Source organism: Epinephelus fuscoguttatus, linkage group LG24 (genome assembly GCF_011397635.1).
Source record: "Epinephelus fuscoguttatus linkage group LG24, E.fuscoguttatus.final_Chr_v1".
Taxonomy (NCBI): Eukaryota; Metazoa; Chordata; class Actinopteri; order Perciformes; family Serranidae; genus Epinephelus; species Epinephelus fuscoguttatus.
The window spans coordinates 17,597,812-17,623,945 of record NC_064775.1 but is presented as its reverse complement, the minus strand read 5'-3'; the positions used below and the strand labels follow the sequence as shown (position 1 = coordinate 17,623,945).

The 26,134-nt window shown below is 41.4% G+C and overlaps 2 protein-coding genes across 6 annotated transcripts in view; both read right to left on the bottom strand.

The window, feature by feature from the left end:
- Nucleotides 1–2,842: 2,842 nt before the first annotated feature.
- On the bottom strand, nucleotides 2,843–14,195 carry LOC125884998 (gap junction gamma-1 protein-like). 2 transcript variants are annotated; one of them, XM_049570350.1, is made up of 5 exons: nucleotides 13,966–14,195; nucleotides 6,793–7,064; nucleotides 6,458–6,683; nucleotides 5,691–6,371; nucleotides 2,843–4,449 (listed from the first exon to the last, which is right to left on the bottom strand). In XM_049570350.1, exons 2-5 carry the CDS (start codon nucleotides 7,030–7,032, stop codon nucleotides 4,436–4,438), a joined length of 1,161 nt encoding a protein of 386 aa, XP_049426307.1. In that variant the 5' UTR covers nucleotides 7,033–7,064; nucleotides 13,966–14,195; the 3' UTR covers nucleotides 2,843–4,435. The 2 variants fall into 2 exon arrangements, with proteins under 2 accessions (XP_049426307.1, XP_049426308.1); XM_049570351.1 differs by lacking the exon at nucleotides 13,966–14,195 and adding an exon at nucleotides 13,787–13,937.
- Nucleotides 14,196–20,190: 5,995 nt separating this feature from the next.
- The window catches only part of LOC125884961 (serine/threonine kinase 11 interacting protein), a 35,281-nt gene continuing 29,337 nt past the window's right edge, over nucleotides 20,191–26,134 (bottom strand). For all 4 annotated transcript variants that reach the window (XM_049570293.1, XM_049570292.1, XM_049570295.1 and 1 more), the window contains exons 24-26: nucleotides 25,550–25,632; nucleotides 22,731–22,957; nucleotides 20,191–22,408 (exon numbers count right to left, since the gene is read on the bottom strand). In XM_049570293.1, the coding sequence (XP_049426250.1) occupies nucleotides 22,268–22,408; nucleotides 22,731–22,957; nucleotides 25,550–25,632 (451 nt within the window). In that variant the 3' untranslated portion in view covers nucleotides 20,191–22,267. The remainder of the gene's footprint in view (nucleotides 22,409–22,730; nucleotides 22,958–25,549; nucleotides 25,633–26,134) is intronic.

The following is a 26,134-nucleotide window of genomic DNA, read 5'->3' as shown; positions in this document are numbered from 1 at the left end:
GGATTTTAAACCAACACAATCTGTAAAAAATCTGGGTGTGATTTTTGACTCTGAGCTCTGTTTTATTCCACATATTAAAAACATAACAAAGGTAGGTTTCTACCACCTTAAGAATATAGCCAGAATTCACCCATTTCTCTCTCAGGCCAGCACGGAGGTGCTGATGCATGCTTTTATCTCCTGATTATTGTAATACCCTGCTCTCTGGTCTTCCCAAAAAGAGTATCTCAAATCTACAATTATTACAGAATTCAGCTGCACGAGTGCTGATGAGGACCAGAGGGCGGGAGCACATTACATCAGTTTTAAAATTGCTGCATTGGCTCCCCGTGTGCTTCAGGATCAATTTTAAGGTTCTTTTATTAGTTTTTAAATGTATTAACGGTCTTGGGCCTTCTTATTTATCTGACTTGCTTTTACCATATCAACCCTCACGGACCCTGAGGTCCTCTGGCACAGGCCTTTTAACCATACCACAAGTTAGGACTAAAACACACGGGGAGGCGGCATTTAGTTATTATGGCCCCCGATTGTGGAACAGCCTGCTGGAGAACCTCGGGGCTGCAGAGACTGTTGATGTTTTTAAAAAGAGGCTCAAGACTCATCTTTTTAATCAGGCTTTTAACCGATCTCTTTATTTATCTATTTTAAATTCCTTTTATCAGGCTTTTAACCGATTTATCTTTGTTTTTTGTTTTTAAAAAAATGCTCTTACCCTTCCTCTTTTTACGTTCTTATCTCATTTAATCTTTATCTTTTGTTATTTTAGTTATAGGTTTTAGTTTTGATGCATTTTATGTCTCTGTTTTAGATCTTTCTTACCTAGCTATTAACGTAATTTTATGAGCTAAATAGCTTTTTGTTTATTTGGTCCATTTTATACCTTTTATCCTATTCTACCGTTGTAGTCCATTTTTAGCTCCAGTGTTTCCTCATGGGGGCCTACCACACTGAGAGTTGTTCCTGGTCTACTGATGGGGGTGCCGTCCCATGGACAGCTCTGACCTGGGTGGCTGTTGGGCACCGCACCTCGGTGTGGAGCCTCCTGTCTGCCTGGGTTGGGGTGGTCTCTACAGCGGCGCTCCCTGCAGCCGTGGTCCATGGGCCCTCTCAGTGTGGACGGCCCCCAGAGGTGGCTTTTTTAACCTCTGTGAGGCACTTTGTGTTACTGTCGTATGAAAAAATGCCATATAAATAAAGTTGATTTTATTTGTTTTGTATATGCCAAAAAACGACGAAAATATTCAAATAAATGCAACGCCTGCTCCAACACACTGTTCACACTTTGCGCATGCATAAACATTATTTTTATTTCAACTTTAAACTATCATTATCTCCGTTTTTATTTGGTCTGTCAACATAAAACAAAAACCTGTCATGGAGTTTCAAGTCCGCACTTTCCAGAAAGTTGACGGTAGCGTTCTATGTGGTTTAGTTTTCTCGCAGTGACGTCCTAAACTAGTCACGTTAATCACGCCAGCGTGATCGTCGACCTCAGGGACAGTTCACCCCCAAATCAAAAACGCATATTCTTCCTCTTACCTGTAGTGCTATTTATTATTAGAATAGATTGTTTTGGTGTGAGTTGCCCAGTGTTGGAGATATCAGCTGTAGAGATGTCTGCCTTCTCTCCAATATAATAGAACAACATGGCACTCAGCTTGTGGTGCTCAAAGTGCCAAAAATGACATTTGAAATTCAGCAGCAATGTCTCTTTCCAGAAATCATGACCCGGTTACTCAAGATAATCCACAGACCTTGTTGTGAGCAGTTTGATGTAGGAACTATTTTCTTTCTACCAAAAAACGTCCGCCAACTGTATCACCCCGTAGAAGGAAACGTTAATCTACTGCTAGCTCACCTAACACCACTGAGCTGGCTAAGCTTACACATGCCATTAATGCTGACATCTCTTGCTGTCACAAGTATGATGCATGCTCCCTTTTGCGCAGTGATACAGTTGGCAGGTCTACTTCTGTGGAAAGAAAATGAATCTGCTTACAAAAAGCTACAAAAGAAGAAAAATATGCAGTTTTGATTTTGGGGTGAGCTGCTTTTAAATGCCATCTATCACCTGGATGAGCCAGTGATAAAATGAGTTACAGGACCCTACATGTCAGAATTAGACATCAGAAGGTTTTATATCCAGACTATGTAAGGGTTTTATGTCAAAGAAATCCCATCCCACAGAGCACCATAAAAATAAGTGGGAAAATGAGGGTAATTTTGAGATTTCAAGGGAGGAATGGTATAGTTCTTGCAGCTTTCAATGGAAGTGCACCAATTCATATACCAAATGAATAGATTTACAAAGTAATGGTCAAACTGGATCCCATATGTGCGACAGTCACAGCCTCTTTCTTGGATCTGAGAAATTAATAGATCCTTTAAAGAATGACTGGTCTCCTAACCAATTTAAAAACAATGTACTGGAATGTCCAATTTGATAACATTTGTTACACATCCCTTTTCATACTGTAACATAGTTAAATGCCATCTACCTTACTAAACACATACTCTTATCAAAGTTTCTTGTTTCTGACTTTGATTTAGCTACAGTCTGTAAGTAAAGATAACGTAAGGCCAGCATTGTGTTGCTTTTCAGTGTTGTGATTCAAACCTTTAGAGGGCAGTGTAAGCCTACTTTTACACTGCAATACCTTCACATGCAGCTTGACTTGTTTTAAACTGTATGTATACTAAATCATTGATTGACACATTTAACTCAGTGTTGTGTAAATATCAAACAGATCTAATGTCTAAGCTCCTGATTCTTTTGTCCCATTCACACAAAGTTCTATGCAGCAACTTCACCACAGAGTCCAAAGACCAAAACAAACTGTTCAAATATATTTATTTACTCTGAAGACAAAATAATCTCTACAGTTACAAAAACTACAAAACTTGCAAAAGAAAAAAAAAAAAAGTATAAACCATTGAAGAAATACCATATTCAAAATGGAATGTCGTACCTTGCAATAAGTAGCAAAACTGGAAGTGAGATGTTTACAAAAATACAGCATCAAACAGCTCTTTGGCAATCTGTAGTTTGATCATTTCAGCCAAAGATCATAAAACCAACTGACAGGCAGTGAAAGAGTATGAAGTCTGTATGAACACTGAAAGCTATTGATCAAAGTCCTTGTGATGAATTAAAGATTATGTGTTTACATGGCACCGAGCTGTGCGTCGGCAGCCAACTGTCATCCTTTCTTCAGCTGGGTTGTGTTTTTTCCAGGACACATGAAAGCGTCCGTGGTTCGGCACAACGGAGGGGTAGTGGTGCATGTCAAGGATGGAAAATATGTCTCACCAAAGAAGAATGTAAATTTCAAAAGACAAGGATGGAATTTCATTGTTGACAGTAGCTCAGAAGACAGATGTTTCCAGCTGGTTTGCAAAAAACCCCACAAAATGTCAAATTATTCTTTAAATTTCAGCGATGACGAACAGTGTGATGAATCAACTTACCGTACATAATTTAGGGAAGAAAGATTACTTAACATCAAGTGCCTACTTTTCAGCAGTGGTGTGAAATAAGTGGCATATGTGATGCCAAACTTGCAAAGTAAATATTCTACTGGTAAAATAAACAGTATTTTCAATGAACTGATTGTACACAAAAATGATTCTTGGAAATTCCTTGGAACATTTCCTGTCAATAAAGAATTCAAGCATTTCCCAGGTAAACATTTTGGCCGATTGGAGTAAATATACAGGCTTCAAAATTCTGTCAATTATTTCTGAAATGGTGTGACTTGTGGCTAATAAACACCGATAATCCCTAACATCAAATCTGTTTAAATTAAACATGACTCATCTAGCGCAGGTTAAGCCGCCCTCATTGCAAAGAAACACTGCGACACACGCTCCAAAAATTACATAACCAAAGGCTGTGTTGTTTGAGATTCTCTCCGAAGCCAACAAGCCTCGACAAAGTGAGACATTAACATTTGGCGACATTTTATAAACAGAGAGCCTCTCTTTTGTGAGGAAGACGACAAAAGTACACTTGGCCAGAGGAGTTTAAAGCTTTCGATAATCCTTACAAGGTCTGAAATGGACGAGGATTACTGCACAGCCACAAAAACACAGAGTGGGCGAAAGAACAGGGTGTAGACATGGTTTTAGCCGAAGGCATAGTCAAGGTTTGGACGTAGGTCAGCAAGCAGAAACTCGAGATGTGGCAGGCTTTCAAGTTTAGAGTCGTGGAGATGAACCATTTGTCGCAACACAGTTCGGTCAGCATTTTTCTTTTCTTTCGGACTGACCCCTAATACTGAAAGGCATGTCTCTTTCATCCACACACAAGCACACACACACATACACGCTTTGGTCTCCCTCAGTGGTCTGACTGCTCTCCCATATGTGCTTCCCCCATGTGTTTAAAGGCCAGTAGGAATGGAAGAACAGACGTTTGAGGCAGGAAGCACGCTCAGGCATGTACTCCTAGGAGAAGAAGAGACAGGAATATTCAGCATGGGTGTTCACTTTAAACCTGGATTTTTAAAAAGGTTCTTTCATGGGTAACATCATGTTTTGCTGACTTAAGGTCAGGCCTTATCTGACACAAAGAAATCCTGAGGTAGCTATTGTGACATGTTCACAACACAACTAAAAGAATTACTTGGTCGACAGAAAATGATCTGCAGCTAGAGGATTCTTGCTTCTGAAAATAGAGGAAGTATTTGTAAAAGGTTGGCAACACTTTTCTTCTGGATGTTTTGCATCCACACGGCTTGGAGCTGCAATGATTTCTCATTTTCAGCCATAAATCTTTATTTTTTAAAGGTCTGAACTTGTGAATGTTTGCTTTTCTTCGGATAAAATGATTGAGTTTTGAGTCTGTTAATTGTCTAATTTGTTTCTGTATAATACTTCCATATATAAACCTTAAAATTTTAACCAGTTAAAGGTCCATTTGCATTTTTGCATCAGCTGCCGTCGTTTTTTTAAAAATGAAACTGCTTTATTCAGTGTCTTCACCAGTTGAAAATCACCTTGGGTCTCATTTACAAACATTGCATATGCACAAAACAAGGCCTTAAGGAGGTGTACGCCACTTCCCACGCAAAAGTTGTGATCTATAAAAAGAATAGATAGGAGAAACTTGACCCATGCTTACAAACATTTTGGAGACGGGAAACTGGCGATGCAGATGGTGAGGTAGAGGCCTGCTTGTAGAAATTGTCAAATATTTTATGGCGCACACCATGTTTGGCTTTTGTACGTACGTACGTACATATTTAGTATGGATCCTACGATTCTTTTATAAATGAGACCCCTGGATGTCTGGGTCTTCAGTTTTCAGAGAAAAAAGGTGAGTCCACATTATTAGCAGGTGCTGGGCTAGCGGCATGTCTGCGATGTGCCAAATGGCATAGGAGAAACACTGATTTGCAACGTGCAACTGCTTTACTCATTGTTTTTAATCAGTTTTAATCACCTGGTCAGTTTGTTATGAAGAGACCTCTGTGGATAATTCGGCTCACAGTAAAAACCTCCTGAACAGTGAACACTGATGGAATTCCAAGTTTCAGCTGGTTGCAATCTGCAATCGTCACTGCTAGACACCACTAAATCCCCCTAAATCTTAAACACTGAACCTTTAGGAGAACAACTATTCAATGGTTGGCTTTACTTTGGATCAAATGACTAAATTAAGGACATTTTAGCAGTGTCTTCATTACCTTTCTCGCTTGCCTCCCCCTGCTTTTCCTGTGCAAAGTTGAGGCGGTTCTGCTCGGCGGCCGTCTGTGCAGCCGTGTTGACCTCGGGGCTGCTGCTTCGTGAAGGGCTTCCTTCATCTGCCTGGTAGGCCAGGTCCAGGTGCTGCTGGGCCAGCTTCAGGTGCCTCCTCAACCTCTCCAGCTCCTTGGACGACGGCCCCTCATCTCCGAAACTCTCCCGCCCAGAGTCACCCATCGGCGAGTCCCTCAGCTCTCCTTTCAGTTTCTCCTTCTTCATGGTGGCATGGTATCCCGGTGGAGCTGTAGGCATGGCACGTGATGAGGATGGAAGGGGAGCTCGTGAGGCGAGCGTGGCTCGTCTGCGGAAGGTGTCGCGGATGCCACCGATCCCCAGATGGATGATTTCGAAGATGGTGAGAAGCAGGCAGAGGAAGGACACAACGTACATCACCAGCAGGAAAATGGTTTTCTCCGTGGGGCGGGACACAAAGCAGTCCACAGTGTGCGGGCACGGCGAGCGAGTGCAGACATAGGAGGGTATCACCTCAAAGCCGTAGAGGACATACTGGCCAAACAGGAAGGCGACCTCGAAGCCAGAGCGCCACAGCAGCTGGCACACATAGACTTTCATCAGGCCGTCACGCAGGATCCTCCGACGACCGTCATGCTTTTTCTCTGAGCCTTGAAAATAGAGAGACACTGGTTAGAATGCAGCATCAAGAGGGGCTAAACCCATCAGACAGAATACTGAAACTGCACCCCCTTACTTTTATCTGCCTTGTCTGGTTTCTCTTGTTCAATCTCTTCAGCAATCATGGGGTCTTCCTCTCCGTTGTCCTCTGCCTCCTCGTAGTCTCGAACTGCCCCACGGCTGACAATGGGCATCCTCTTCTTCTGGTTCCGGACGGGACGATACTCGTTGTCATCCATGCGTGCAATCTTGTGCATAGCGAAGCCCAGGTACATGATGGTGGGGGTGGTGATTAAAATGACCTGTACAAAGCACATCAGACATATTCTGCTAAAATAAACCATTCAGACACATAATATTCTTGACTAGATAGCATTTAAACATTAATTTTGAACATGATGTGCAGCTCACCTGAAAGATCCAGAATCGGACGTGTGAGAGCGGAGCAAACGCGTCGTAGCACACGTTCTCACACCCGGGCTGTTGCGTGTTGCACACAAATTTACTCTGTTCATCATAGTAGATAGTTTCACCGCCCACGGCTGTCAGCACGATGCGGAAGATGATGAGCACCGTCAGCCAGATCTTCCCCACGAAGGTGGAGTGGTTGGAGATCTCATCCAGCAGACGAGTTAGGAAGCTCCAACTCATGTTGCCAAGGTGACCGGGGAGCTAAATGAGCTCTGGATGAAAAAACAGTGACCTGTCATTGCACTGTGAACATATGGTCTTTTGCACAAACAAAATTTTCTTTTACTTCCACTTTCCAAACTACAATGAACTAAGAGAAGCAACTTGTACGCAATATTTTGTCAGTTCAAACAACAGAAGTTTGAGATTCGAGCCTAAGCAGTTCGTTGATTCATATATTCGTCTATCAACAGAAAACTTTTGGCAACTTCTTTGACACATTTCTGATTGATCATTTCAATCATTTTTAAAGCAAAATGCGCAAAATTCACCATTTTCAGCCTCTCACATGTAAATATTTGCTGTCTTCATGTGACGTTAAATTGAATACACTTCTCTTTTGGACTGTTAGTGGGGAAAAACAAGACCAAATGATTAATAGATAAAGTAATCGGCTGATGATTCAACAATGAAAAAAAGCGCCTTAGCGTTTGAAACCTCAAGGCATTACTCAAATACTTCTCACTGCATTCATAGGAAGTGTACACATGCATCAAACAACTACCATTCACACAATGATGAAAGAATTAAAGTGCAAATACTGCATTCATGTATTTAGGGTTACCACAGGGCTGAGAAATAAACCCAGCCACATGCTTTGTTTTAATCAAACACAGATCTCTTAGACATGCAGGTATCCATGCGGAAACTGCACAACACAGTGTGAATCAGACTTGCTGGTCAGAGCGCACTTGTTCGGGTAGCAGTTTGGTAAACCCACATTCTTACAGCTCCCTGACGTGCTAAGCTCGAGCTGCTTAATCAAACATCAAACAAGTGTCGGCTGGCAAGTTGCAGCTAGCCGTGAGGAGACCTGCTGCGGCTTTGGACTACAGGAATTATGATACTAAAGCAGTGCATGGGGTTAGGAATTTATTCCTTGCCACAATGCCAGGAGTTATCCCTTTAAATACTTAAAAACCACAGTTTGATACCTTAACATAGCCGAGACAGAGAGGAGAACAGAGCTGGTCCTTTTTCAGTTCAGTAACCGTTGGAAGTGATTTTACCTTTAAAGCGGATGAATCAGCATTTAAAGGAAATTTGGATTTACCTATTTTTGGAAGGGAATTGGTAGGGGTGGTAATCACCGGACACCCCACAATAAGATGTTATCAAGATATGCAAGCCACGGTGTGATAGTATGGCAACTTTAAACATTTTGGGATATGCTGGGGCGATGTATTACCTCTTTTCAACTGTGAGTCATGTCCCCAAATTCTGTATCACTACAGTATTGCAATGCAAACTATCGTGACACTATGCTGTATCTTTTTCTTTCCCCCACTCCAACTAACTGGGAACAAAATTCAGACAACTTTAGACTTTTTATGGTTGTTTGGCAACTTTTCAAGATGAGATTATTAGGTTTCTTTTTCCAAAACAAGCTTAAAAGGTTGTCTATTAAGCACTGAAATCAAATATTAGACATTAAATAAAGCTTGTACTTTGAAAAGGCATCCAATATCAGTTTGGTTAAGGAACAGATCCAACTAGATATTTGGCCAAACAGGCCACAGGAAAATATTTTAACTGATATAAATACCAAATTTACTTTATTTCTACACCAATCTGAATAACACCAACACAACTAGAGCTGCAATAGTCGCTTAACTGGTTTGAGTAATTTTTTTAAAAGACAGAAAGTCTAATGTGAATATTTTCTAGTTTCTTTACTCCTGAATGACGGTAAACTGAATATCAGGGAAGGCCAAAATACTTCAAAGCTCCCAACATTGCTATAAAAAAAAACCAAAACCTGATATCCAAATCCATATTTGACATTTAAACTTCGTGACACAGGCCTTGTTTTGTGAATCTGACAGTTTGACCACACGTGACAGGCTTACATGTGCGCTCGCAGGATGTCAAAAGTCAACCATCTGGAATAGTGTCAACATTTACAAAGATGACCTCCAAAAAGTGCCAGATATGCCAAAGGAAACTGGAATAGCACAAATCTACAATGAGCTTGGCAAATCACCTGAAAACTAAAAGGTAATAGCTTAGCCATTTTGTAGTCTCTTTATCGAGTTATTGTGGCTAATGTTATTGCAACTTGCATCTTTAAAAAAGTAGCTAATTGTCACATTATTTTAGGTGCAACGACTGAAAACGGATGCTTCCAAAAATGACCACTCAACTGAAAATAACCATTAGTTGCAGCCGTGAACATAAATAGAGCTAAACGAGATCAGGACCGAAAGTCTTCAGGACTCACTGAACCTACCTTCAACATTTCTACTTTAAGAAAACGGGGTGTAGCAAAGAAAATAACCAGCATTTCATGACTCATTGGAACAGGACAAGGCTTTAGCCATTACAAGCATCTCTAGGCATGTCTCCTGAGATTAGTGCATGATGCAGGCCCTCCCTCGCCAGGTTACTCATCCATTCCTTTGCAGAATCCCTTTGCTGAGTTGGCACCTTAGAAATGGTGAGGCTGACTTGCCCCAGCCTGACCAGAACAAATATTTTACCAAAAACAAAACCCTTGTGTTTAAAAAGGCTCATCAGCTGCACCAAAGCTATGAACACATGTTAGAAGTTGGCCTGTCTTGGCTAGATCCAGAAAGGGAAAATTACAGGCCTTGAAACACTTCTCAGATCTAAGTTAAAAAAAGCAGCTCCCTTCATTAAATACAGAATTAAATCCCACTTTTATTATAATTATTATTATTATTATTTTATTATTATAAAAAGGAGGTGGGGGAGGTGAGATTCACCCACTACAGGGACATCATATCATCATGCCTACGTCCAAGTGTTGATTCTTGGACATAGGAATGGTTAATTGCTTGAGGAAACAGACAACTTTGTGACCCTGACATTAAGTCTGAGACTAGAACAAGCACAGCTGCGAGGTGACACCTGATTTACCCCACCATACAATTACAAACCCCACCTACATGGCCTAGGTGCTTCAGCAGAGGTATACAACACACTACATGCAAAAGGCACTTTGAAACATAAACTAGCATAGTTTATCACAGCTAAAAAGTCAAATTTAAAAGCCCCTCTGACATCCAATAAGGCAAACTGTCCCTTTAAACATCATGCGCCCCAGTTACCAGTGGGTTTGGTTTACTCCATCAAAACTCTTTGTGATCTGGTATTCAGCCATCTCCGGTTCAAACTGTGCTTTGAGGAGCATTTATCCAAATACTGACCAAAAGCATCTTTCGAGAAATGTAAGGCATTACCGTCATGAATCCGCAGCAGTCTAACCACTAATGGATGTGACTAATATCAGTGTAATCATAAAATATGCTGAACTGCCAAAACAAGACGCCAAAGGCTGACGTTTAAATTTGACCTCTAAGGGGTCAGTTTGTGCCTTTTTATCAGCCTTTAAACAAACTTATCACCACACTTCAGTTACCTGAATGCTGCTGGAAAATCTTCACTACACTGGATTTGACTTGCCCTTGCCAACATGGAGGTTAGAAATGCAATTGGTTCATGGAGCCGATGCAGTCAATACTCTTCACAAGCTCCAGTTAAGTCAGTCGAATGTCCACAGTGTCAGATTATTTTAATACTGTTAACATATTTACATCTTCTTCTCTGTTTTAGGTGCTTTCATGCTTTTTTCTTGCAGTCTGGCTTCAATCATTCAAGGGCTGCAACTAAGGATTACTTTTTATCGGTTAATCTGCCAATTACTCTCACAATTAATCACTGAATCCTGGAAAAATTGGGTTTTGGAAAGTTGTGATGGCATTTTTGACAAAGTGACATCCTCAAATTGACATTTTTTTGTCTTAACTACAGTCAAAACCCAAAGACAATAAAATATTATTGTGATTTTAATAGGACTGCAATGATTAGTCGACTAATCGATGACTAATGGACTATTAAAATAATCAGTGACTATTTTAGTAGTCGACTAATCGGTTTGAGTCATTTCATAGAAAAGAACTATAAAAGTGCCCCAAAATACTCTTATTGCAGCTTCTTATGTTCAAATATTGGCAGCTTTACATATTCTGCAATGACGGTGAACTAAAACCCTTTGGCGTGAGTATGAAACAAGACATTAGATGACATCATTGAGAGACAGACCGACATTTTTTTCAACATTTTAACACATTTTTCGATAAAATGATTCGACTAATCGAAGAAATAATCGACAGATTAGTTGACAATGAAAATAATCGTTAGTTGCAGCCCTAGATTTTAAATGTGTTGCGATATGCTGAGTATTGCAATAAAACATACTGTGATACATTTTGATTTATTACCTTTTTTTGAACTTCAAATTTTGCCCCATAGGAAAACTTTATCAACAGCTGTTTTACCTCATAAGATAAGGCTTTCAGTCTGTTCATCTCGCTTCAATTTATTTATTATTGCAGCAAAATGTGTCTAGTGGACTATAAAGGCAATTGATAATTTATCTAATAAAAAACAATACTTGGCGTCCCTGTGACGATATGATATGGCCACACAAAGATATCACAGGACTATGCTGTATCAGTATCTTCCCCCAACCCTATCATTGATTATCATAAATGGCACAGAAGAGCAGCTGATTCTCACATTTAAGAAGCTTGAACCAGTAAATGTTTAACATTTGAGAAATAAATGACTGAAATGATTAATTGACAGTCAAAATAATTTTTTTATCTACCCATCTACTAATTGCTGCAGCTCTATCATGCTTTCAACAAAAGGCAGATTTGCATGTTTCCCTTAAAGAGACAATTCACTCAAAAACAAGAAACACATATTTTTGGTTTTGGTTTTGAGTTGATGAGCGTTGTAGATACCGACTGAAAAGATGTCTGCCTTCTTTTTAATATAATGGAACTAGATGGCACTCAGCTTGTGGTGCACAAAGTGCCAAAATGTACATTTGTGAAACTCAATAGGAATGTCTCTTTCCAGAAATCATGACCCTGTTACTCAAGATAATCCACAGATCCTTTAGTGTGTGTGTAGGGATGCTCCTAATGACTAAATTCCCTGACATTTAAATGGGAGTTTAAAGAGCAGCTGACTCACATAAACTAACAATTTTCATAATAAGCTTACCTGACTAGTATGTCTGGTGCTGATTAAAGGCAGCAACATTTAATCGACGAGTTGACTAATTCCTTGTACTTTTTTTTGTCGTGATTTCTGGAAAGAGACATTGCCGTTGAGTTTTTCACTTTTTTCCCCCATGCTTTGAGTACCACAGCTGAGTGCCATCTAGTTCCATTATACTTAAGAGAAGGCAGACATCTCCAACACCCTGCAACTCATTCGAAAAACTTTTAAAAATACAGATATTTGATCTTAGGCGTGAACTGTCCCCTTAATACAAAATTACATGAAACATCACAAACATGGGTGGTATATTTCTGCTAGTCCTGACTGCTACATGATTCCAGGCTCCTGACTCTTGGCAGGAAAGCCAAAAAGTTACTGTAATTTCAGACTCTGGCTGTGCGCCACCAATTGGTCAAGGTGTACTTTTGAGTCTTAGCTGTTATTCACAGTGATATAAAGTCTGTGCAGCAGGTGTTACCGCTCCAAGATGAGTCGGGCTCCTGCTCAGGGCCCATGAAAGGTTTCCAGAGATGCAGGGATGACGCAAAAGTTTAAAGAGTCTCTCCTCCCACAGCAGACAGACCAAATGTACTTAGATGAAACTTTTACAGCTCCCCTTGTTAACACACTGTTAAATACCCCCAATCTTCCTCTTTAAATAAAGACACAAAGGAAAACAAAACAACAATCTGTTTGACTCAGACAAATTGGCTTCCTGGCTCAAACAAATGCAAACATTTTTTTGCAATGCCACCCTCCCAACAGCTAACCAAAGACAGCTTTTAAACAGTAGCTTATTTGCTCATGTGGGCTAAACCCAGCTCAACTGATTTAATGGCTTTTCTGCTTCAGGAGTCACTCGGCTCCAGGAGGAGATGGAGGGGGTTGGAGAGTTTTTTGGGCAAAGGATCTGGACAAAGCGAAGGCGAGCGAACATTCCTGCCTAACCAAAAGCAGAGAGCTGGATTTTAGGGTTCAGGGAGCAGACAGAGGGCACATGAAATCCCCATGCAGTCTGAGCAACCAGAGAAGAATACAGCACCTACAAATGTAAATCACTTGCTTGTCTCTCGAATGCAAAAAGCAAGTTTGACTTTGCAAAGAGACATCCAGAGGGGAGCAAGAGTTTACCCACAGTGCTGATTCCCCTTTCTGTTTCAAATAAGCAGTGAAAAAAGAAGTTGAAAGGAGGTTTAAAGGATCCACAGCAGAACTGTTGACGGCTCTGAACACGCTTTGCTGAGTCAGACTGAATTGTTTTGGAAATTGTGGCATTCCTGCAGGAAAACAAAGTGCTGCCAAGCTTCAGTGGGGAAACAAAAATCCGGCGAATTAGAAGATGAAGCCATCATTTCAAAGAGATGCAGACACGATTGATTTGGAAGTTAAAGCCACCATTAGTAGGAGCGTTACTCATTTAAAAAAAAAAAAAAAAAAAACCAAGGGAAAATCACTGCGACGCTTAAAAGTCTGTGGTGTGAGTTTATTTAGCCATTCCGATGTGGCAGTTGTTAAATCTCCTATGGTCTTTAAAGTAGCATTGAATGCACTTTTATCAAACTTTGTGAATCTATAACGTGTTGAGTCGAACTAAGAGTGACTTTCACAAAGTGTTACACGTTAATGTTTCTTCTTTGAAGCTTAAAAATGACGAAAATAGGACTTTAAAGCGACTCACCACTCTCCGGCACGCGCAGATCCAAAACTCGTTACGTGGAACCCACTTTGCAAATTTAACCTAACCCCTGCTTGTAAAACACCGCCGCTGGAGCACAAAACGACTCAGCCGAGGTTTAATTAACTTGTAGAAAGAAGCTAAACTTTCTTAACAAACTTCTCTCGCTGCCAAACACCCACCTTCTGCGCTCCAATCTGCGCGGCGGCTTCTCTCCTTGCGCTTAATTGCTCGACCAGGTTTTCCTAATTAGCGCGCGCTCTCATCGGCGTCTGCGTGCGTCCGCGTCAGCCAGTCTTTTCAGTCGGAGCCCATTCACAGCCCGTGTTGACCCCATGTGTCGGGGTCCCGAACAAGAGGACAAAAGAAAGATCTCTGATTCCCGCAGGCTCCTGCTCTCCTCCTTCTCCTCCTCCTCCTCCTCCCTCCGCACCACCTCCACGTAACTCGGCCCCATTCAAGAAGAGGAGGCCCTTTTGCCTGAAACCTGAGATCCAAGACGCTGACTACCGTTCTGCCCTCGCGATAAAGGAATATGGGAATCACATTATACCTTTTATAACATGATGATGCTATCAACCACAGGCCTCCACGGGGAGTTTACACTAAACTTTATGGTAGATAAAAAATAGCCTGAGGCACAGTAGCACATGAAGCACCCTTGGCAAGGTTCCCCAGGTGCTTCCCCTTCATATTACTGTATTTATTACCAACAAGAACAAGAGCTAATGTGTCAAGTTTGTAGAAAACACACTTTATTTTAAGTTATAGTAAATATCCAGCACAGAGCTTTTAATTTGAAGCACCATTTACTACTGTAAATAATGGATAGCGACTGGACAGAAACAACAAACTGGTTCGACAACATGATGCTTAATGTATTTAACTGTATGGACCTTGAACTAATCACTAAGGAGAAATCTGGATCCTGTGGCTGGACCAGTTGGGATTCACGGCCATAAAGAATACAGCAGGGGTGTAGCACCACATTCTGGGCCCTGTGCTCCCTCTCTTGAACCATGTCTCTCTCATGCACCTTTTTTAATTTTTTTTTGGATTTTCCAAAGTCAGTTTGCTCTCCTTCTTCTTCTCTTTCCTTTCTTTTTTGGATCCCTGATTTCCGTTCTTTCGGGGGAAGACATGACAGAGTACTTTGGTCCTAATCAGTCTCATTTCCCCCTGACTACAACGTCCCTGGTATACAGTATTCCAATTTGAAAATGAAATCATTCGGAATTAGTTTTTCCAGGTAGTCTACATGGGAAATATTCATTCCGAATGAGGGTTTGCACAGGAGATCAGTTTAATCGCCTTTTAATCGCCTGTATTCGGGTCCGCGCAAGGTTTGTGGCAGGGAAGGTTTCTGATTGGATAGGGGGCAGGGTGGATGTTACGTGTTTACGTTTGCCGGAAAACACTGTAGTCCTTAGTCCTCGTTCCGGATAACAAGATGCTTGACGTTGTCGTTCTCAGTGCCTTTTTCGGGCTTGTTTTGCTTATATTCTTGAAGCAGCAGTACGACAACAACCTTGTTCTGCTAATGCTTCCTCTGTTGAGGAGGAGAAGGGAGGTGGGAGATAGAAGACCGTGCTTTGGTGAATGGATGGAACTGGTTCGTGCAACAAGTCGTGCGTATGCTGTATACGTCATCGTGCCAGAAGGGCAAGGAAACGAGCATGCGCAGAAAGACCAGAATGAACTTAAAGAGGAATGAGTGTATACAAGTGCGAGAAATTCTTTCATTTGGAATTAGAAACCTAATATTCCAGCCCCTTACATCGGATTGAATTTTCAATCGCATTGGCCATTTTTATTCCGAATTAGGTGTTTACAAGATCACTTTTATGAACTTTCATTCTGAATGAAAAGGGAATTAAACTGTCCATGTAAACGCACTCACTGGCTCAAACAGTGCCTATACCTTATTTTAGCCCATAATCATGCTCCCAAACAGGAACAAGAGCTCACGAGGAATCAATACAAAAAAACATCTTAGATAATAAAGAATACAGTAGGGGTGTAGCACCAAATTTTTGACATTGTGCTCAAGTGGTCTCCACCCATCCTCTCTTGAAACATATCTCTCTCACACTCCTTTAGAATATTTTAGTTAAGGGGTGAAAGGAGCCTCAGAGAGCTTCCACTACTTTTTATGTTAAGTTCAGTCTCTCAACTTGTGTTTTTAGCCAATTTTAATTTAGTTATTACAAATTAATTAGAAAAATACTGCAAACAAAGCCAAACTTTCTATTCCAGGCTTTTCTATTCTACTCTCATTTTGCCCCTGCCTACGATGCCCCTAAATGACCACATGTGCAAATTTGCAAATGAACTTTAAAGTCACTTGCAAGGCGTTACTGGCTCTAAAAGTGCCTGTAGTTTATTTTAGCACATAACCGTGCTTCTAAATGAAATAAAGCACAAACAAGTCTGTCTAATATATTTTCTAATGTATTTTATTCGAGGTTGTTAAGCAATGCTCGGCTTTTTCAACACAACTAGACTTCAAAATCCAGCAGTGGAGTATTAACTAATGTATTTTATGGCATCAAACAAAACGCTAGAATCTCTTAAAAGCATGAAAGCTATTGTTCTAGTCCGACACTGCTTCATGACAGTTATAATGTTCAGTTTCTGATTTGCAGAGGTGTTGAATCAACATTTGCTGTTGCACTGTATTTCATGAGACTGCAATGTGTTTCTAATATTTGCCCTCTGATATTAATTGGATGGACAAAGCATTCACAAACTACACCCTCCAAAATGATCTAATTTTGATGTCTCAAATGAGCAGACTTCCCCTTTAAACACTCCCATGTCCAGAGGAACTCCACCTGAAAAGATTTATGCAGTTAGAAACCTATCTGTTTACATTTTTGTTTTTTTAATGCTTAAAAGTACACTGAGTGCAACAACACCATAATCTAATCATCCCCATTTCTGCTGAGGACCCCGTGTTATCCCCCTGTGGACCACAGTTTGGCAGCCCAGCGGCCTGACAGAGCACTGCGTGACTTCAGCTTTTAGACGAGGAGGCCCACCATCCAAGAATTTGGTTGACTCGAGCATTCAACAAAACAACAGATTTCTTGCTGTCATGCACAGTGCAGCTGTAGTGCTCCTGATTTACCAGAGGACCCGAAATGTTTGGAGGAGGCTGTGGGAAGTCGAGTCAGGCCAGATGTCTGCGCCCGGCCAAATCGCCATGGCTGCAACCCAGCTTCCTCTCATAACTATCCTCCCTGCTTCTCAGATCTGATCCAAGTGAGGCATGAACTCATTCACCTGCACCTTTTTACCCTCACAGACAAAGTAATTAATCTCTTGGCATCTTACAAGCATCTTAATTTTTAAATTTCACTCATGGACTCGTGTGAGAATCAGCCTTTCTTTCATATTGGTGCCTGGTAGCCATATTAAATGTGACTGAATTAGTGTGGTTGAGGAGTGAAATGTGTGACAATTAGAGCCTCATGGCTGAAAAACATAAGACTCTGATGATGTCATTTATGCAAAAATTGCATTATGGGTGGGTGAGTCTGTCTTGGGCTTCACACTGTCACCCTACACCCTGCAGGGAATATATCAATTACTTGAACAAGGGCACTGGTATGGAGCCCTTTTGATTTCTGCCAACCTGCCTTTTCATACTGAACATACAAATGTTGCGGTCATGTTTTAGTACCAAGCCCGATTGCTTATTTCCTCCCCTTACATAAAACTTTGTGACATAAATTGATGGCGTGCGATTGTTATGACTCATGGATTTTTTAAGGCTGAGTTTCTGGGCTCATTAATTTTGAGCATATTTTAGGCCAAAAACAAAAGGCATCCTGGCAGGACGGATGAGGCTCTGAAACATTTACAGAAAATACAACAGAAAATGAACAATTAATACATGGAGGAGGATAATAAAAATCTAAAATGCATGGTGTAATAATGGGCATGTGAGAGTGAGGAAAATGGTCCCAGATGCCATATCAGATCTATAAAATAGAACTAATGATGTATAATATACTTCACCATTAACTCAGTTTTATGTACATGCCATCTTTGCTTTCATGTAAACCACTTTGTAGGGGGAAAATAGCTCTTTTAGGAACTTCTCTAATTCTCAGCTTCCAACATACACAGAAAACAGACCTAAATATCATTATGAGACCTCATTACTATATGAACAATGCACATTTTTGTTCCCAAATAATCAGCTGACTTATCTAATTAAACAAACCCACCCTTCTCCATATAAGTGTGATGCATGTGGTGCGCATTCTGCTGGTTAAAAGCATGGATGGATTACTAAATGAACCCAGAGGCCCAGAGTGTCAGGGGGGCTCTCTGGCCTTCACCTGCAAAGGTCACTCAAATTAACACACACAGAGCGTTAAGAGATTAATAAAGGCCACAGAAAGACCAGAAAGAGATGCAAAGAAACACAAAGTAACTACAAAAAGGGGCTTAACAACTATGGAGGGACACAAACCGAATACAAGGAGACACAAAATAAACACAGAGACATAAATCAACCTCAAAACAAAACACAAAACATACACAAGGAGATACAGAATGACAACAAAGAGACACAAATCAACTACAGACACAAAATGCCAAAAAAAGACTCAAAATTACTTTAAAGAGACACAAACAACTACAAAGAGACACAAATAATTAGGCTACATAGAAAAACAAAATGACCAAAAAGACTCCAAATTACCCCAAAGAGACATCTGCAGGGAGCTCGGAGTAGAGCAGCTGCTCCTTCTCGTCGAAAGGAGTCAGTTAAGGTGGTTCAGGCATCTGATCAGGATCCTCCTGGGCGCCTCCTGTTGTAGGTGTTTCGGGCACATCCCCCTGGTGGGAGGCCCCAGGGTAAACCCAGGACATGCTGGAGGGATTACATATCTCATCCAGGTGGAGCTGGAAAGCGTTGCTGGGGAGAGGGATGTCTGGGGCACTTTGCTCGGCCTACTGCCCCCTCCAGCCAACCCCATATAAGCTGATGAAAATGGATGGATGGATGGACACAGAACGAGAATAAAGAGACACAAAAAGACTACAAGGAGACACAAAATGACCAATAAAGACAGAAAATGCTTTCAAGAGACACAAATGACTACAAAGAGAAACAAAACAAGAAATAAAGGACATAAACTTACTTCAAAGAGACACAAAACTACCACAAAGACACACAAAACAACGACAAGGAGGCACAAAGTGACCAAATAGACACAAAACAACAAAAATGAAAGAGGCAAAACCTCCACAGTGTCTATGTGTCTGTTTCCTGTGGAGAGGTGCTGGGGTCTTTTGCGTGTCTGTGCCCAGGGGCCCACTGTGTCATAATCCACCCATAGTTAGAAATAGTTTTTGATTCCAATGCAAACAGTTAATGGTATGTATTATTAACTTATATCCAAGATGAAATCCTAAAATCCAAACAAGGGGAGCTGCAGCTGTAATGCATGACTTCTTAATATGAAAGCTTTGTCGATTTTTTCTGCATATATCCCATATTTCCTTTGGCTCCTCTGGTATCGCTCCCATAGAAAGAGCTGTAAAGTGTCAACAGAAACCCTAACCCCCTTTTATTCTGGAGATTTAGGGGTTCAAATCTCTGGGGCAACAAACACCCCCGCTGCAGTGTCTGTCAGCAGGACAGTTTATCCAGATCAGCTCAAAGGGCTCTGACCTTTGACCTGCTTCTGCAGGGACAAGAAATGGAAAGTGAAAATCAGCCACCAAATGTTCTGTTGTTTACTGTCTGACTCAGATTTGTGAGGAACATTAAAACCAGGCCGCACGAGGAAGCGGCTGAGCAGTCACCAGTCATTTGTGTGTAAACCTGCTCCTGCTCACTGGTTTGGGGATCGGGGATTTGTCAGCCACGTGGGCACAATTGAAGGTGATCCAGGTCTCCGACAAGCATGTGCACAGCACATGTACAGCACCAGCGGCTGAAGAAATATTTACACTGTGAAATTGGTTAACATACCTTCACACAGCTGAGCCTGGACTGTAAGAGAGCTTCGCTTTGGGGGGTGTTTGGTGCTGAGTGGCAAAGAGAACGTTGCACAACCAAAACACCACAAGTTTTATCCAATAATCAAAAATTCCAGACTTCTGCAGCTTTGTGGCATTCCTTCACTGCTGCTGCTTTTAACTGGAGCCAGAAATACTGTAGTGATTAAACTGACCCAATAAAGAAGAAGTGGCTGGTGAAGACAGCAGCTCCACGGCTGTTATTTAGCACCAGTGAAGGAATCAAACAATCCGCAAAATAAAAGTTAAAATGATCTCATTCACAAGTTTCTGCTGGTTGATACTGAACATTTACAATGACGCTACATTGCCCTGGTGAGATTCTGATTTTGACTTGAAAAAGGAAAAAGGAAACCACACAAAAAAGCCACAAAAGAACACATTACTTTTATATTCAATTATTCACATCATACATGAGATCTTTTTTCCATATTTATATAAAAATAAAAGACTTTTGTTGCATTAATCCATCATGAAAAAATGGCAACAAAGAAATAAGTTACGTTAGAGTGGTTACACTAAATTAACAGTGCTGAGCTCCATTTGATCTTTACTGCATCTGTGCATGATGACAATGTGTACACAATCACATTGCAGCAGCTACATACGTAATGCACACAGCATTTAAAGTGATAGATGAGCTGAATTAAAGGGACAGTTCCCTAAATCAAAAATAGATCATTTTTTTCTCACCTGGTGTGCTGTTTATCAGTCTAGATAAACTTCGAAAAAAGCATCATGGTTTGTAACTACGTGTTACCAATGTAATGTAACGTCACGTGACATACGTAACTAGCGTAGTATACTACACATACTAGCACACTATGTTGTTATGAAAATAACTTGACTGACTTTAGGTGTCACATGGGAAATGGGCTCCCAGGTGAAAGTTCTGAGTTTGCTTGACCTCTCCAACTCCAGGCCCTCCAATCCAGTCTCACTCCGAAGTCATCGAAATCCGGCGCTTGGGCAGTGACTTGCGGCCTCCAAATGTCTCTTTATAGAAATCATGACCCAGTTACTCAAGATAATCCACAGACCTTGTTGTGAGCAGTTTCATGAAGGAACTATTTCTAGCAAACTACTCCTGCCACCTGTTTCACCTTGCAGAAGGAAATGTGCACCTACTCATGGACGAGAGGCTTGTGCTTGTCACAATGTGAGATATAAACATTAATGGTGTCCTCCTCGGCTGAGCTGTGATGTTTGCTAGCATGGTGGTGCTAAGTTAGCTAGCAGTAGATGCACGCTTCCTTCTGCACAGTGATACACTTGGTGGGTGTAATTTAGTAAAAAGAAAATAGTTCCTACATGAAACTGCTCACAACAAGGTCTGTGGATTACCTTGAGTAACTGGGTCATGATTTCTGGAAAGAGACGTCGCTGTTGAGTTTTTTTAAATGTATTTTTTGGTGTTTTTAGTACCACAAGCTGAGTGCTATCTAGTTCCATTATACTGGAGAGAAGACAGACATCTTTACGGCTGATATCTCCAATGCTCGGAAACTCACAGCAAACAATCTAGATTGATAAGCAGCACTACAGGTAATACGTATTTCTGATTTTGGGGTGAACTGTCCCTTCAACATAAGGATTTAGTTGATTTACTCAGTAATATAAATCCACTGCACTTACTGAATGATGACAGAGCTTAGCAGAAGTTTTCTCCCAACAAACAACTGAAAGTAAACAAAAATACACCAAGGTTGCAAATTAATAAAAAAAATTATGTTCCCTAGTTTTAAAGGAAAGATCTGCTATTGTTCATCTCTGAGAAGTTCACCAAATTTCTGCACATTTGCACTTCTGGTATCCATTTACCCTCAATGACACCATCTTGAACCATGACCTTTTAGAAGCACCCCCAACCTCGTGTTGAGCGTGTGATGTTACAACACACTGCACCCTAAGACGGCAAGAAAGGGCTCTGTCCAGCTTAATGGGGGGGGGGGGGGGGGGGGGTGTGGGGTGTGTGTGACATACTTTAGGCTCAGCTTCTTGCAAACCGCTAAACTAATGCCCTCTTAGTTCCCAAACCTCAAATCTGCTCCGTCTCAGCCCGATGCTACAGTGACTGAGGAACAAAACGAGATGCATTAAGGTGCATTTCAACATGAAAACATGGCAACCGTTAAAAACACAAAACAAGGCACACTCCATTTCAGCTGTAGACAAAGCAGGATGGTATCTGGAGGATAAAGAATTATGCAACCAGCGCTTTTACAGGCTCGTGTGCCACATGAATGAGTGCAATCATTTCCAAGTTCTTGGCTGAAAAGACGATGAAAGCAACGAGCGTAATAAGACCAGACTGAGTGCAGACTGTGCAGAGAGAAAATAAAGAAAAACTTGCTCACGCTCACTAAACAATCCCCCATACCAACACACAGATTCATGCTCACAAAACACACACACAGTCTGTAACTTTTTTCATGCCCTCCCCCATCATGCTGCTTTGTCTTGCAGGGTTGTGTGCAGTTTCACTCCGAACATGGTCTCCCACTGTGCTCTGACCCAGGCCAGCAGACCCTGTAGGAGCTCGGTGCTCTCCGAGCGCACACACCACGTCTTCTCCTGTTTCACCGTCTGTGGGAGAAAAAGCACAGCGAGACAAACTTTAGAAATTAAAGCAGTTAATCCCAGGGAAACTTGACAACACAACAAACTGCAACAGGCTGCTACTGCTGAGTGTTTGCATACAAGACTACAATCAACAAGACTAATCTGCTTGTTTTTGTTCTTCTATCATGATGCAAATAACAGCTGACATGGATTTATTCACAGACACAGGACTGAGCTTAGTGCGCACGAAAACAGGTGGATGTAAAAATTCAGCACAAACTGTCAAAAGACTGTGAATCTTTTCTTGATCCTTAAGAAAGCCCCCAAACCGCACTTGCACACTCACCTCATCGTAAAGCTTAATATCCATCCTGCACTGATCTGAAGGCCAAAGGTGGACTGAGCTCACACAGCTGATTGGCAGCGTTTCTAAAATGGTAACGCTCCCACTGCTCGGTTCTTTGCTTTCATTCACTGTCAGGTCGATTGAGGTTTTCCTCCACTGGTGGTCCTCTCTGAGCAGGTACAGGGTTTCCCGGGTTGCCAGGACTGTTAGTGGAGTCCAAAGGTCCTCTGAAAGAAAAATAGGAGCTGTGTCACATTCTTTAAATGGCCTTTTCATCAGGTAATTTTCCCTCATGATTGTAGTTTTAAGTATTCAAAGAGACAGTTCACTGTGTTTTGACTGGCTGCTACCTCGCCCAGGTCTCTCTTGGTAAAGAGATGTTCCATCTCAATGGGACTTCCTGGTTAAATAAAGGTTAAATGAATAAAATAAGCCAAGTGCCATCTAGCTTCAACATATTCAAAAAAAGGCCACATGATAAGTGAACGTTGTCCTCTTTCCCCACCCTATGTAGTTCTAAGAAAAAGGTAAAGTTGTCTTCAAGTGTTGGTTTTAGCCTGATTTAGTACTGTACTTTGGTTGACAGTCTTGAATCCCAACCTTTAAAAGCTTTACAAATTACCATTCTGCTACAGACATGAGTTTCAGCATTACAGTATTGTCAGAACGCTCCATCTTCAGCAGAGGTAAAGGCAGATCTAGGCATGCCAAAATTACAGCACTTGAAATTCCATGGGTGTGCACAGCTGTGTGTAGCCTGCAGCTACCTTGGCTTTATGTGTTCTGAAGCACAGACAGTGAGGCATCCTGTAGCAGCGGAGCACATGTACGGACAACATGCATACCTATCAGTCTCCAGTCATTTAGCTGGGTCACAACAACAGATTCCTGACTCATTACAGGGCAAAGGTGAAGAGATCTTTAACAGGTGCCACACGTCAGCTTCTTCCAATGCATCATTCTTCTCTTCCATATTTTCTCTTCCTGCCAAAGTTTGGTTTATCTTGAAGATACTTTATTCCTTCTGTTTCTTCCTTTCCTACGCACTTTTCTTCCATTTCTCTTTTACTTCATTCTCTTACTTTCCCTTCCTCCTTTCATCCCTTACCTTTTTGCCATCCCTCTCTTACTTTCTTCCTTTCCCACCCCTCCCTGTTTTCACTTCCTTCCTTTCCTTCTATCACTGTTTTACTTTCTTCACTTCTTCACCTTTCCCTCTCCTTCCCTTTCTTCCTTTACCTGTCTACCTCCCTCCCTTCTCTCCATCCTTTCCTTAACTTTCTTCCTTACTTTACCTCCTACCTTTCCTTCATTACTCCCCCTTCCTCCTTTACTTCCATCCCTTCTTTATTTCCTTCTCTTACTTTCTCTCCCTCCCTTCCTCTTTTCCTTCCTTCACTTTTACCAGCCCTCCTTCACTTTCTTTCTTTTCCAAGCTTCCTGTTTTCCTTCCTTCCTTTCCTTCTATCCCTGTTTTACTTTCCTCACTTTCTTCCTTTCTCTCCCTCTCTCCCTTCTTTCCATCCTTCCCCTTTCCCATCCTGTCTTTCACTTTCTTCCTTTCCCTACCTCCTACCTACCATCATTACTTCCTTTTCCTTCCTTCCTTCCATCCCTTCTTTACTTCATTCTTTCTTACTTTCCCTCCCTCCCCTGTCCCTTCCTCATTTTCTTCCTTAACTTTTTACCAGCCCTCCTAACTTTCTTCCTTTTCCACTCTGCCTTTTTCCCTTAATTCCTTTCCTTCTTTCACTTTCTTACCTCCTTCCTTTCCTTCTTACTTCAAATTCTTACTCTCCTTCTATTCCTCCTTTCCTTCATTCTGTTGCTTACTTTCCCTCCCTCCCTTCATGCATTCCTTCCTTCCCTTCTTTCCTTCCTTCCCTTCTATCCCTCTTGTACTTTCCTCTCTTCATTTCCTTCCCACGCTCCTTCCTTTATTTCACTCCTTCCCTTTATTGCTTTCCCTTCCCTTCCTGTTCTGCCTATCCTTCCATCCCTGTTTTACATTCTTCTTCGATTTCCTCCCTCCCTTCCCTTCCTTTCCCAGACCTCCCGCTTACATTTGCTTCCTTTCACCCTTTCCCTCCCTCCCTTGTTTCCTTCATTACTTCCCTTTCCTTCTTTCTCTTCCTCACCCCTCCTCCTTTCTTTCTTTCTTTCTTTCTTTCTTTCCATCCCTCCTTTACTTCTATCACCTCTTTTTCTTCCTTCCCTTCCTTCCTTTCCTCCATCCCTGTATGTACAGGAGGTACAGTACTGAATAATTAGTCCAGCCTAATTTGTTTTAAGAAGTAAATAATCTTGTTTGTATTTTGTTATTGTTTGTCTCATTTAGCATTACTCCCAGGCATGTCTCTTATATATTTCTGGTGTCGCAGGAATATTATATAGACTTTTATTGTAGCATTTACCCTCGGCTGTTTTCCAGCTGGTTAAAATAAATGTTATGATCTTGCTTATTTGTTTTTTCCTCCAGACTGTTAGCTAAATTCCCTGATAAATACAAATGAGAAATATCTAGTTGCATGTGTACATACAGAGCACCACCAGGAAAGATGACAGGAACAGCCTCAAAAGTAATAAACCCCTGACAGCACTGATCTTTACATCTTCAGACCTCATTACACATGACATGTTGAGTCTTGAAATCTGATCTTACTTGTATAACGTGAACATATACAGAACTCGGTCAGGATCAGCGCAAAGGAGGAACGCACATGAGGGCAGAACCCTTGACTAATATCAGAGAGATTTCGGTAGCAGACGCAGAATAAAGACTACAGTGCATGTTTTTGCAGAATTAACAGAAATGTCACCTTGCAGAACAAAAGCCAGAATGTAGAAAAACTGCAGCTGGCCGTCCTCCACATCTGCCTGGATGTCGTCACACACCAGAGGCCTAACAGAGCACAAGAAATGAACATTATTCCATGCACATCACACATAACCTCGCTGCTGTGTAGCTAACAGCACAGACACTGTTTTTATAAAGATAACAGAGTGTTGTTGAGGCTTCTGGCTGACAGGTGCTGTCTCAGATGGAAGCACTTGAGCATCACGGGGTGAATTTCACAGTAACTGTGAAGCAAAGGGGATAATTGACATAATAATGGCTGACAGAGCTTGGATTGTGAAAACACTGCGAGTGTGTTCTGAGACTGTGGTTAGCTGCCTCGCAACACATGAAGGGGCTGCTCTGATTTGTCTGTATTTGTTGACTATTGAGCTGTGGAGTCTGTTGCCTGAGGACAAACGGCAAATTGTGAGATTTGAGGTATAAGTGAGCGTTGGTACGTGGATATCTGCTCCTTATGACGAAGACAAGTCTTGGCACGTCACAGAAAATGCACCGTTTATCATTTCCTCATCCAAACTGAAGGAAATGTGCTATTTATTTGACT

Excerpts from the sequence above, each read along its gene's own strand:
- LOC125884998 (XM_049570350.1), bottom strand. The coding sequence starts at position 7,032 with ATGAGTTGGAGCTTCCTAACTCGTCTGCTGGATGAGATCTCCAACCAC. Across the intron at positions 6,684-6,792 it reads TCCGATTCTGGATCTTTCAG|GTCATTTTAATCACCACCCC; the intron begins GTGAGCTGCACA and ends TGCTTTGTACAG. Across the intron at positions 6,372-6,457 it reads ACCAGACAAGGCAGATAAAA|GCTCAGAGAAAAAGCATGAC; the intron begins GTAAGGGGGTGC and ends TCTATTTTCAAG.